The 12,387-nt window shown below is 48.0% G+C and overlaps 1 protein-coding gene across 2 annotated transcripts in view; it reads left to right on the forward strand.

Moving 5' to 3' along the window:
- The first annotated feature begins 2,577 nt into the window (after nucleotides 1-2,577).
- The window catches only part of LOC144107147 (uncharacterized), a 30,457-nt gene continuing 20,647 nt past the window's right edge, over nucleotides 2,578-12,387 (forward strand). For both annotated transcript variants that reach the window (XR_013309233.1, XM_077640147.1), the window contains exons 1-2: nucleotides 2,578-2,975; nucleotides 5,313-5,621. Coding sequence is in view for 1 of the 2 variants with exons in the window: in XM_077640147.1 (XP_077496273.1) it covers nucleotides 2,757-2,975; nucleotides 5,313-5,621 (528 nt within the window). In the remaining variant the exon portion in view is untranslated. The remainder of the gene's footprint in view (nucleotides 2,976-5,312; nucleotides 5,622-12,387) is intronic.

The following is a 12,387-nucleotide window of genomic DNA, read 5'->3' on the forward strand; positions in this document are numbered from 1 at the left end:
CTCACTTTCCATGGATCACCGTTACCGACTCGCCCAAGTTTCTACCCTTACAAATGCAAGGTCCAGGCAGCTGCTGTAGGTAGTCCCGCGTAGAAATGTCGGCGTGCCATCATTGAGCAAAACGAGACCTGCATTGTTCATGAACGTGGCGATATCCCGTCCTCGAACGTTCGTAACGGCGCTTCCCCAGCCGTGGTGATGCGCATTGAAATCTCCTACTATTATATGGGGATCCGAAACGCTGTCAAGTAGCGATTGTAATCGTAGGGCATCAAATCGACCCCTTGGTGGTATGTAGCCACCTATAATAGAGATTGTGCGCCCATTCAAAGTCACAGTGATTGCTACATACTCGTTGCTACTGCCCCCAGGAATTTGATGCCGAACGTAAGTGAGGTCACGACGGACGCATAGTAGTACCTTGCTCAAATGCCCAGCCGCTTCAGAGAGGAAACTTTCATAACCGGACAGTCGAAAAGGAGATGTGATATTAGGCTCACATATTACAAGCACCGGAAATCGGTATTTGAAGATCCTCTGCCTGAGATCTGCTAGGCGGCCTCGCAGACCTCGAGCATTCCATTGTAATACTGCCGATCGAGAGATTCTCTCCTGCAGTGAGGGTGCTGACGACGGTAGAGCCATAATTTTGACTGCTATTAAAGGGTGGCAAGCACCGGTTCAATAGCGTCTAAAATTTGGACAGCAGCCTTAGCAATTGGCGTGTCCACTCCAGCAATTATCAGCCGTAAGGTGCCTATCAGCTGTTTCAGCATCGCCCTGATTTGATCATCTATTGTCGACACAGCCGGCGGACGCACAGGCGGACGTGTCACAGAGCTTACAGTACGCGATGGTAGAAGTGGCCACTCTGCGGGGTCCTCCTGGGGGGTTGTCAGTCTTGGCTCTTGCGGAGCTGGAGGCAGTTGCTTTAGCGCGGCAGAGCGGTCTCGGTCCTCCTTATGTGTTGACACGTCATTTACTGAGCTCAATTTCTTCTGCCGACTTCGTGTCCTCCTCCTGGAGCGACGTACTGTGATTGCTGCTTCTCGGTGAGTAGAATGGTCTCTCACCATTTTCTTCAAGATCTTCATCTCTGTTTTCACCTTCGGACATTCCCTAGATGTTGCCTCATGAGGACCTTTGCAGTTGGCACAAACTGGAGACTCAATCGTACATGTAGGTCCATCGTGCACGCCACCACAACGCGGACATGTTGTCGTGCTCATACACGCAGCACTTACATGTCCAATCTTCTGGCATTTTCGGCACTGCACCGGTCGGGGCACATAAGGACGCACTGGGTGCCTCACAAAACCCACTTTCACATGCGATGGTAAAGTAGTACCCTCAAACACTAGTTTGACACACCGTGATTTGCCTAAACGATGGATGTCAGTTATGCGAACAGAACTTGATAGCAGTTGCACCAAGTCCATATCCTTGATCTCTATGTCCACGTCAGAAATCACACCAGCAGTAGTGTTAAGTCCATGAGCGAAGAACGAGCGGACTCGTATGTTGCCAAGGACAGACACGGTCTTCAACTTATCCAGGGTTGCCCGGCTAGAGACATCAACAGAGAGGATATTCCTTCTTGCGTTAATACGCACTTCTTTGACTTGGCCCGGAACCAGTCGTTCAAGAAGAAGAGTCAAAGTCTGCTGTTGATGGAGTTGAGATTCTCTTCCTCAACAGGCATGTATGAAATTGTGTAAGTGAGAGATTGCTCACTTACATTGGCCTCGTTGGTTGTTTTCTTGCTCACACTGGATTGGTGAGGCATCTTCGCTGGCACAATGAACTTGTTAGCCCGCTTCGTACACACACTGGGCCCACACTCAGTCGGGGTTTTGGAAAGCTTCCTCTTCAGGCGCCGACTCACAATCTCGGTGTAGCCTCCGTCGAACTCCATGTCATCCGAGTCAGAGAAACTGGACGATCCCGGGAGCTCTGAGGGGAGATCCATACTGCATCCAGGCTGATCTGTGCAGATCACACTGCTAGCCACAGAAGGCAGCAGAGGCGGCGGGTCATCCGCCATCGCCTGGGACGGCGAGGTTGCCTTGAAGGCTACAGAAGCACAAAGTATTTCAAAAAAAACAGGAGCTCGATCAAGAGATGCTGCCGTTCGCAGCGCTCTTCTTCTTCTTTGGATACGAGGCCGCCCACAGGCTCGCCCGCTCCTCTGTAGAGAAAACTGTAGTCAAAAAGACATAATGATGATGACGTCGGGCTTATGACAGGTTTTCTTCCTTCGCCCAAGTCTTCATATTTTTCGAAGTTCATCTTTATCATTTCCGAAGCCCGACATGAATGACATTCAAACTTCACTATCTTCAATTGTGCACGGACAGAAGAAGCCCAGAGACGTGACGAACGCCCACGTTACGTGATTTCAGACTGGAAAGAGACGTGTACATTGAAATTATTCGCACGCTGGGGCGCCTCCGGAGTTTTGGCGTTTCCATGCGCACCCGCGAAACGAACGGGAAGGAGGAGAAAAAAGAATCTCTCGGTCTTCGTTGTCCTCAAGTCTGCTGCTCGAGCTGCACGAGACACCGAACGCAAGCCATCTTTTGTTTAGGCCCATTCCTTCAGAGGCATCCGCAAGCTATGGGCGTCCGCCCATTCCGTCCCGACCTGTCCTCTGCTCAGTTTCTTCAAACTACCGGCAGACTTCAAGGCTTTAATGGAGAACGATCTTAGACAAGGAGCTGACTGCTCCCGGGAGTGCTGCGGGCACAGCGCAACCCATGCCACGCGCTAACCTGGCCAGCCACCGGTCGCTGAGCTCGCCAAGCGCTTCGTCACCTCGGGGCCACGCCGCACCGGCACCATTAGAGCTGAAGCCCCTGGCGACTACCACCGCCACCGGGGCCAAGGCCAAGAGGAGCTTCAGTTACGAGAAAGGCCTGCGCCAGAGTACGCCCTGCCGGGCACAGCAGTCAACTGTTCCTCCACCAACCTGCGAGGTGAGTTTACTTCGAAGCCTACTCTGGTGGGTTGCTTTGGTGGACTGGCTAGATTTTCCTGTAAACTGCTTCTTCGAACCATTCAAGGTAATCGGTTAATGCACGTTTTCGGATTGACTGAACCGGCTGCCGTCAGTTTCCACCTGCAGTAGCTGATAGGTATCTATAAATAAATCCATTGCGTGTAGCGTTCATGGGCATCATTTTAGTTTCACCTTTGGTATGGGAAGCAGCGCCTCGCTGCCCGCCAGTTTTTCAGCACGTAGTGACAGAGGTGTAGGATGTTTTGCATGTAGAGGACCAACTCGCCGCTGGTGGTTAGGTGCGGCGTGTTGCTGGTGGCCGCGGCCGCCTCCTCCTCTGAAAGAACAAGAAGTACTTCAGCCGTACCTAAGCCATGGACTGTCCTGGGTTTTACAGCGAAAGCTGCGATAGCTTTGCTCAAACCAAACACAAGATAGGAGGTACAACGACAGCCGTGTAACGCATCATCATCAGACGCATAACGCGGTCTAGCCGGCGGTAGCAGCACAGCGGAAATCTTTTTTTCTCTCACTGCAAGGTTCAAGTGGCCCCGTAAAAAGTGAGCCAGTTATACGTCCTTTCCCCAAAAGCAAAAAAGTGTTAGAACGGCGAATAAGATTAGGCAGCCTAGTTCCCAGTCTCGCCTTATTCGCAGCCTAGACACTCACCTGGATTTGAGGAAGACGTATCACTGGCTTACTTTGCTGGTGGACACGTTAACCCTGCCGTGTGAGATAAATACGAACGCAAACTAAAAGCTTGTTTCCACCTTTAATTATGTTAATTAGAGATCAATGGGAGGGGCCTTTCTAGTGCAGTGGATGTAGCTGTGATGATGATGATAATGATGAACATCGCGGTGGCGTCGCAGTGGCCGCTGTAACATTGCGAGGTTTCTGCAGTATACGGACGGGAACAAAAAATTTTGCTGGCAGTTTAGCATTGCTAAGCACGAAATAAGGCGCGCAAGCACAATTTTTAGCAGGTTTAACACCACTCCCACGTGCTTGAAAGCACGGCTGAGGTGTCCACTGTCCCAGGGATCGAATTTTTGCGCATGTCTTCAACTTTTTCACTTCAACTCTTTGCTTCAACTCTTTGCCTATTTACACAATGTATGCCGTCAACCTATGCTCAAGTGCTACATTTCTGCAGCAATTTTGTCAATGCAGTGATGGCGTAGAGGAACAGCGTCCGCCTCGCGGGCAAGAGCACCGGGGTTCTAATCCCGGTGCCGCGCAATTCTCCACCGGGGTTTAAAAAAACTCCGCGTGTCGATGGAATTGCATAAGCAGGCCTGGGGTGCGGCCTGATCTCGGTGACCAGAACCGACAACGCACTCCCTCACCAGAACAGGATTTGGCCACCCTAGTGCAGTACTTGGCCGCAACCTTCCATGAACAAACCAATTAACCCTTGGCCCTCAGTCGCCAGCGGCTGAGAAGCAACTGACAAAGGCAGCGGTCAGACCTGTGATGCAGCGGAGGGTGCTAAGAATCTTTGGCTCCAGACAGCCCGCCATTGGAATCTGAACCTGGCAACGTTTAACGCTAGAACCTTATCTAGTGAAGCTAGCCTAGGAGTGTTGTTCGAGGAACTAGCGGCCAATAAAAAGGATGTCATAGGGCTAAGTGAAGTTAGGAGGACAGATGAGGCGCATACAACACTAAAGGACGGGCACATACTGTGCTATTGCGGATTAAAAGGCAGTCGAGAACTAGGTGTTGGATTCCTTATCAATCAGGATATAGCTGACAATGTAGAGGAGCTTTATAGTATTAACGAAAGGATGGCAGCTATCGTAATTAGGCCTAATTAGTGATACAAGCTGAAGGTGGTGCAGTCCTACACCCAGTCATGATGACCAGACTGTTGAAAGCTTCTATGAAGACGTGGAATAACCAATGAACAAAGTAAAAACGCAGTACACTGTACTGATGGGCGACTTCAATGCGGAAGTGGGCAAGAAGCAGGCTGGTGACCAGGCGGTAGGCGACTATGGGGTAGCCTCTAGGAACAACAGGGCAGAGCTATTAGTAGAGTTCGCAAAATAAAAAAAAATTTACGGGTCATGAATACCTTCCGCAAACGGGACAGAAGGAAGTGGACCTGGAAGAGTCCTAATGGTGAGAGCAAAAATGAAATTGACCTCTTACTAGGCGCTCATCCTGGTATCGTGCAGGATGTGGAAGTCCTCGGAAAGGTGCTGTGTAGTGACCACAGAATGGTTAGGTCTTGAATTAGCTTAGACTTGGTGGGCTCGGTGGCTGTGCAAGCGTGCACACCACTAATCCGTTTGTCTACATCATGCAGGTGTTCGCCTTCGTCGCTAATGCCCTGCTTCCGGCGCTGTTGGCCCTTCCCCCAGCAAGCACGTCATCCACTGCAGTTTACTGCAGTGACGATCGCATCTTCGCATGGCCCCAACCCGACGTCATCACTTCATCATGCCCGGCAGCGCCTCCCCCTGGATACCATTTCCCCGGCCCATCCTGGAAAGCCTCATCACCAGCAACATCAGCCACGGGATATATAAGCAGCGATCGACCGCCTTCGCCGCTTTGTGGGCTCGCTGGCTGTGCAAGCGTGCACACCACTAATCCGTTTGTCTACATCATGCAGGTTGGTTATCCGCATTCCTTGTATGCTAAAAGAAGTAGCAATTATTTCCTAGTGCAGCTGCCGAGCCCGCAATGCTGCATTTTTCTTGTGCTTGAATGCGCTCATATTGTTCGCTGCTTGCTGATCTTGGCAGGCGATATTGAAACTAACCCAGGACCTAACAATCTCGAGGCTGTATTCGCAGAACTAAAAAAGTTATCCGCCTGTCAAACTCAACTAATCTCCGAAGTGCAAGGTCTCAAAAACCAGCTTATATCCACTGACGGTGCTATAGCTGGTTTAAGTAAGCGCATGACCGATCTTGAGACACATTTGGAAGCTATGACAGCCATAAAATCTGAGTTAGAAATTATAAAATCTGAAAATACTCGGCTATCTCGTCAGATTGAAACCCTTGAGACCCGCATTGACGATAGTGAAAATAGATCTCGCCGTAACAACCTCATATTTTATGGAACTCCGGATTCTAACCCCTCCGAAACGTTTGCGGACTCTGAGGGAGAGGTCATTCGTCACTGCGCTCAACACTTGAGCTTAACCATTCATCCTGAGGAAGTAGAACGTGCCCACCGACTCGGCCGCCATGAACCCAACCGCTCTCGACCAATAATAGTCAAATTTAATTCGTACAAAATAAAAGACACAATACTCTCTAATGGCCGCAAATTTAAAGGAACGAAATTCAGTGTCGGCGAAGACTTCTCCCACAGAGTTCGTAGCGCCCGCAAGCAGCTAGTCACCTTTGCTAAAGCTAATTCCGACAAATTTGCCCTACGCTACAAAACCTTGCATATCGGTCCCAGGCGCTACATTTTTGATGAGATCTCGCAAACTGTGAAAGAAATAACAATTGCTACACCACAATCAGATTGGCAATCATCTCTTCGCAAACAACTAAAAACCCGCCCCAAAAATATTCCCCTGTCCGCTGTGTTCACCAACATACGTAGTTTCCTTTCCAAGCGCGAACTTATTTCCAATATTGTCTTGTCATCTAGCAGCAGTCTACTGATACTAACCGAAACCTGGTTGGACAGTGCCATCGCAGATAGCGAAGTACTAACTGACTTGCCAGACTTCCAAGTCTTTCGGAAAGACTGCCAGGACACACGAGGAGGGGGAGTACTGATAGCGGTGAGCTAGCAGTTATCAATGTCGATAATTGACGACTCGTCCGACCTGGAAATCTTATGGCTCCACTGCCACGCTGTACCACACACGATTTTACTCGGTGTTTGTTATAGGGCTCCACATAACTCTCGTGATTTTTCCTGTCAGCTTAATAATTCCGTAAGTAAACTTATCACGAAGCACCCTAACGCACACATCTTCCTCTTTGGCGACTTTAATTTTCCTAATATTGATTGGCAGCACCAGCCCGCACCGACATCTAATAATGGCGAAGCAAGGGAATTTCTAGATTTCTGCTACAATTTTAACCTTACTCAAGTAATATCCAAACCTACGAGCGTAACACAATACTGTGCGAACATTTTAGACCTATTACTGACTAATTGCCCAGATAGCGTTCAGCCCATTACGTACCTCCTTGAGATTAGTGATCACAAAACTATGCATGTCAACATCGACCTTAAAGCAATTAGGCGCCCAAAATACAATAAAACAATCCGCCTTTACAACAAAGGTAATTATGATATAATGAATGCCGAACTGACAACGTTTTTCGTAAGTTTTTCCTCAAGTTTTCATTCACGAAGTATTCATGAGAACTGGCTAGCATTTAAGAATAAACTTGATGCCCTAGTCAATGAATTCATTCCCCAAATAACTTTCCACGCTAATCCACACAAACCATGGTTTACTAAAAGTCTTAAAAGGTTGGAAAATAAAAAGAAACGCCTGTTCCGCTCAGCAAGAGCCCATGGAGCGCAAAGCGCATGGGCGAAGTACCGCGCTGCGGAAAAATCGTATCAATCTGCTATCCATAACGCCAAGCACAACTTTTTTCATCAAGACCTTCCTAATATGCTCAGCGATAACCCCAGGAAGTTCTGGCAAGCCGTTAACCCTCATCATGAACACACGATTACCCTCAAAGACGAATCAGGCATGGCTATGACCGACTCTGAGTGCGCTACTTTATTCAACGCAGCGTTCTCATCCGTCTTTACTAATGAAACCGATACGCAACTTCATACATCTAATTTACTCTTTGAGCATGCTATGCCGGTAGTCGCATTTTCCTCACTGGGTATTGCGTCCTTAATTAGAAACATGGAAATCTCATCTTCATCTGGTGTAGACAATATTAACTCGAAACTTCTAAAGAACACTAATGATATTTGTGTCGAGTTCTTATGCTTACTTTTTACCCAGTCACTCTCAACAGGACAACTACCGGACGATTGGAAAACTGGAAAGGTCGTTCCAGTCTACAAATCAGGTAACAAAGATTCGCCGTTAAATTACCGACCCATTTCCCTTACTAGTGTGCCCTGCAAACTAATGGAACACGTCATCTATACTCATATTATAAACTTCCTCGACTCGAACAATTTTTTCCATTCGTCTCAACACGGTTTTCGGAAAGGTTTTTCTTGTGAAACGCAGCTAGCCCTATTCATTCATGATTTACATGCTAATCTCGATTCTAACCTACAGACCGACGCCATTTTCCTGGATTTTGCAAAAGCATTTGACAAGGTACCTCATAAACGCTTAATCCTAAAACTTTCCCGTTTGAACTTGCCCCCCGACATAGTAAAATGGATAGAAGAATTCCTGACTAATCGCTCACAGTTTGTCGTTGTTAACAATCAAAATTCCAATCCGCTACCAGTAACATCAGGCGTCCCTCAAGGTTCTGTACTAGGCCCGCTTCTATTCCTAATTTATATTAATGACTTACCGACCAATGTGTGCTCTAATATTCGCATGTTTGCGGACGACTGCGTCGTTTATCGCACAGTTACTAACGCCTCCGACCCAACATACCTTCAAGATGACCTAAACCGCATACAGGAATGGTGCGACCGTTGGCTAATGGAACTGAACCCTCATAAATGTAAACGTTTGTCCTTCCACCGCCGCCGTAACCCGCTTGATTTCCCATATGTAGTCGCTAACGTTCACCTGCAGTCCGTTTCATCATACAAATACCTAGGCGTCACACTGTGTAACAACTTATCATGGGCTACACACGTTACTAACGTCATTTCCTCGGCTAATAAAACTCTCGGATTCTTACGACGTCATCTTCGCCACGCCCCACAACAGGTAAAATTACTAGCATATAAAACTCTTGTCAGGTCAAAGTTAGATTACGCATCGCCAGTTTGGAACCCTCATCAAGTTTACCTTATCAATGCGCTCGAGGCACTTCAAAACAGAGCAGCCAGATTCATTCATTCCTCCTATTCGTACGATATCAGTGTAACATCTTTAAAAGCGGAATCCAGTTTAGCGCCCCTTTCACTTCGTCGTCGTATTTCTAGCCTCTGCCTATACCATAAATTTTTCCATAGTTCGCTGCGCTGCGCTCCCTACATTGCCCCGCCAGCCGGCATATCCCACCACATTCGTCATCCTTTTCAAGTGTTTCGCCCCCGTGCCCGTACTGTTACCTGTGCCGCTTCTTTTTTTCACCGTGTTTCTGTAGACTAGAACGACCTCTCCAATGACATCGCTACCATCTCATGCCCATCCACATTCGCCGAAGCTGTTACCAACCATTTTTCAACATAACACTTGTTCATTTGACTGTATGTACCCACCCCTTATGTAATACCCCCAGTGGGTCTTTAAGGTATTAAAATGAAATGAAATGAAATGAAACGGAAGATCCTAGTGAAGAGGAAGTCCATTAACGAGCTAGCGTTGGAGGTAAAATAGAGGAATGCAGGATATCGTTTCAGAACATATTCACCGTTAACTGAGGAAAACGATCTTAATTTTGATACAGTGAACGATAATATGACAGCTATTATTACGGAGTGCAAAGTAGAACTAGGCGGAAGGACGGTTTACAGGATACCGGCAAACTGTCTCAGGAGACGAAAGATCTGGTTAACAAACGTCAAAACATGAGGGCGTCTAACCCTATAGACAGAATAAAACAAGCAGAGCTATAGCAGTTAATAAGCTCAAGGTAGCCGACATAAGGAAGTTTAATATACAGAGAATCGAGCATGCTCTAAAGAACAGAGGCAGACTAAAAGCGGAGTAAAGGAAACTAGGCATAGGTAAAAACCAGATGTATGCGTTAAGAGACAAGTAGGGCAGTGTCATTAGCACTATGGATAAAATAGTTAAACTAGCCGAAGAGTTCTACACAAATCTGTACAGTTGTCAATGTAATTAGAACGTTAATGAGGGAAACAGTAACGCACAGCAATGCTTCAGCCCTCCAGTAACGAAAGAAAAAATAAAGAAAGCATCAGGAGCAATGAAAAGGGGAAAGTAGCTGAGGAGGAACAGGTAACAGGTCATTTTGAAAGACGGGAGGAGATTCTCCTAGAAAAACTAGCCATCCTGTACACGCAATGCCTTATGACCTCGACCGTACCAGTAGGTTGGAAGAAGGCAAATATATTCTTAATTCATAAGAAAGGAGACGCCAATGACTTGAAAAATTACAGACTGAGCAGCTTACTCTCTGTTGCCTACAAGGTATTTAATAAGGTAATTGCTAATAGAGTCAGGGCAACCTAGACTTTAATCAACCAAATGATCAAGCAAGCTCTCGTAAAGATTATTCCAAAACAGATCATATTCACACTATCACTCAGATAAAAGAGAAAAGCGCAGAACTTAACCAACCCCTATATATAGCCTCTATTGATTATGAGAAAGCATTTGACTCGGTGAAAACCTCAGCAGTTATACAGGCATTGCGTAATCAGGGTGTAGTTGAGCCTTATGTCCAAATACTGGAAGATATATATAGGAACTGTAGGGCTACCATAGTCTTCTATAAGGTCAGCAATAAAATTCCAGTAAGGAAGGGCGTCAGGAAAGGAGACATGACCTCGCCATTGCTATTCACCGCCTGTTTACAGGATGTATTCAGAGGCCTGAATTGTGAACAGTTGGGGATAAGAGTTAATGGAAAGTACCTAAACATTCTGCCATTCGCTGATGACATTTCCTTGCTGAATCACTAAGGAGATGAGCTGCAAATCATGATCAATGATTTAGATAGGCAGAGCAAAACGGTGGGTCTGAAATTCGACATGCAGAAAACCAAAGTTAACTTCAGACTAGCAAGGGAACAGCAGTTCGCAATTGGAAGCGAGGCGCTGTAAGGTAAGACTTCACGGGAGACGTTTATTCTTACTTGCTGGAAGAGACGCGCTCCCAGCGAACAGCGCCGAGCGATGACTATGGGAATTTAAAGGTGAAAGACAATGAAGTCGCAGCCAGAGAGGCGACGACGACGTAGGCGCATAAAGTGCTCACACTAACTACCCGCGTGGTCAGAAGCGGCCAGCCTGGCTGCGATCAGTCTGATGCAGAGCGCCGAATGAAAGGCTTCAGGCAGGAGATATGGACAGTTTCAGTCCCGCGGTAACGGCGGTCCGGGGGAGGATCAACAGGAGTGACGCGATAGTTAACAGGTAAAGTTTGGTTGAGCACCAAGTAGGGACCAATGAAGCGAGGCTGAAACTTGTCGCAAATAGCAAGCGTTCGCAGATGGACAGAAAGCAAGACCTCGTCTCCAGGGTTGAACGAGAGAACGCGGTGCGTCGTTTCGTAGTGACTCTTGCAATCTTCTTCGCAGGCTTCAGTGTTGAGGCGAGCAAGGTGGCGGCATCGGGCTATGCAGGAGAGAAATTGTTCGTGGAGAGACGGTGAGGAGCTCGCAGGCGCCGAGAAGAAAGGCGTCGAGAAGGGTAGTGGGAGAGCGGCCGTAAACGAGGAAAAACGGGGAGTAACCAGTGGTTCGTTGCAATGCGAAATTTTAGGCAAAAATGACGAAAGGCAGGACTGCGTCCCAATTCTGGTGGTTAGTTTCGACGCACATAGCAATCATATCTGACAGGGTGCGATGGAACCGCTCAGTAAGACCATTGGTCGGGGGTGGTAGCTAGACGTCACCTTGCGAAGTGTAGAAGCTTGCAGAACTTCGGCAACAACGGTCGAAAGGAACGTCCTTCCGCGGTCACTGAGAAGCACCTGAGGGGCGCCATGGCGCAGCACGATGGATTGGAGAAAGAAGGGAACTTTGGGTGCCGGGCCATCAGGCAAGGCTGCGGTCTCGGCGTAGCGTGTGAAATGGTCCATGGCACTGACTATCCAGCGATTACGTCGTGTAAAGAGAGGAAGCGGGCCATACAAGTCGATGCCGACGACGGCGAACGGCGTGGTGGGGCATAGTAGAGGCTGCAGATGTCCAGCGGGAGGTGAAGTAGGCCGTTTTCGGCGCTGGAAGAGCGGGCAAGGTGCGACGTATTTAGCGACGCTGGAGGAAAGGCCAGGCAAGAAGAAACGGGTCTTGATGCGGTCACAGGTTTCATGAAACCTAAGTGACCGGCCATCGCGTCATCGTGGAGAGCCTCCAAAATACGGGAGCGAAGTGTACATGGTACCAATGGAGCCCAGCGGGTGCCACCGGGGCAGCAAACGTAGCGACAGAGCACATCATTTTCTTGTTTGAACTGGGGAAGCTGCCGAGGAAGCTCCCATGGGACTGTTGATCATAGAGCTGCAATACGCATTGTTGCGTCGATTCGACGAAAAGTCGTTTCAATTGTCAGATACGACGCAGGGGAGAGCGGCGAGCTGCAGAACTTGCGACGATGAGGAA

The sequence above is a fragment of the Amblyomma americanum genome, chromosome 1 (assembly GCF_052857255.1).
Source record: "Amblyomma americanum isolate KBUSLIRL-KWMA chromosome 1, ASM5285725v1, whole genome shotgun sequence".
NCBI lineage: Eukaryota > Metazoa > Arthropoda > Arachnida > Ixodida > Ixodidae > Amblyomma > Amblyomma americanum.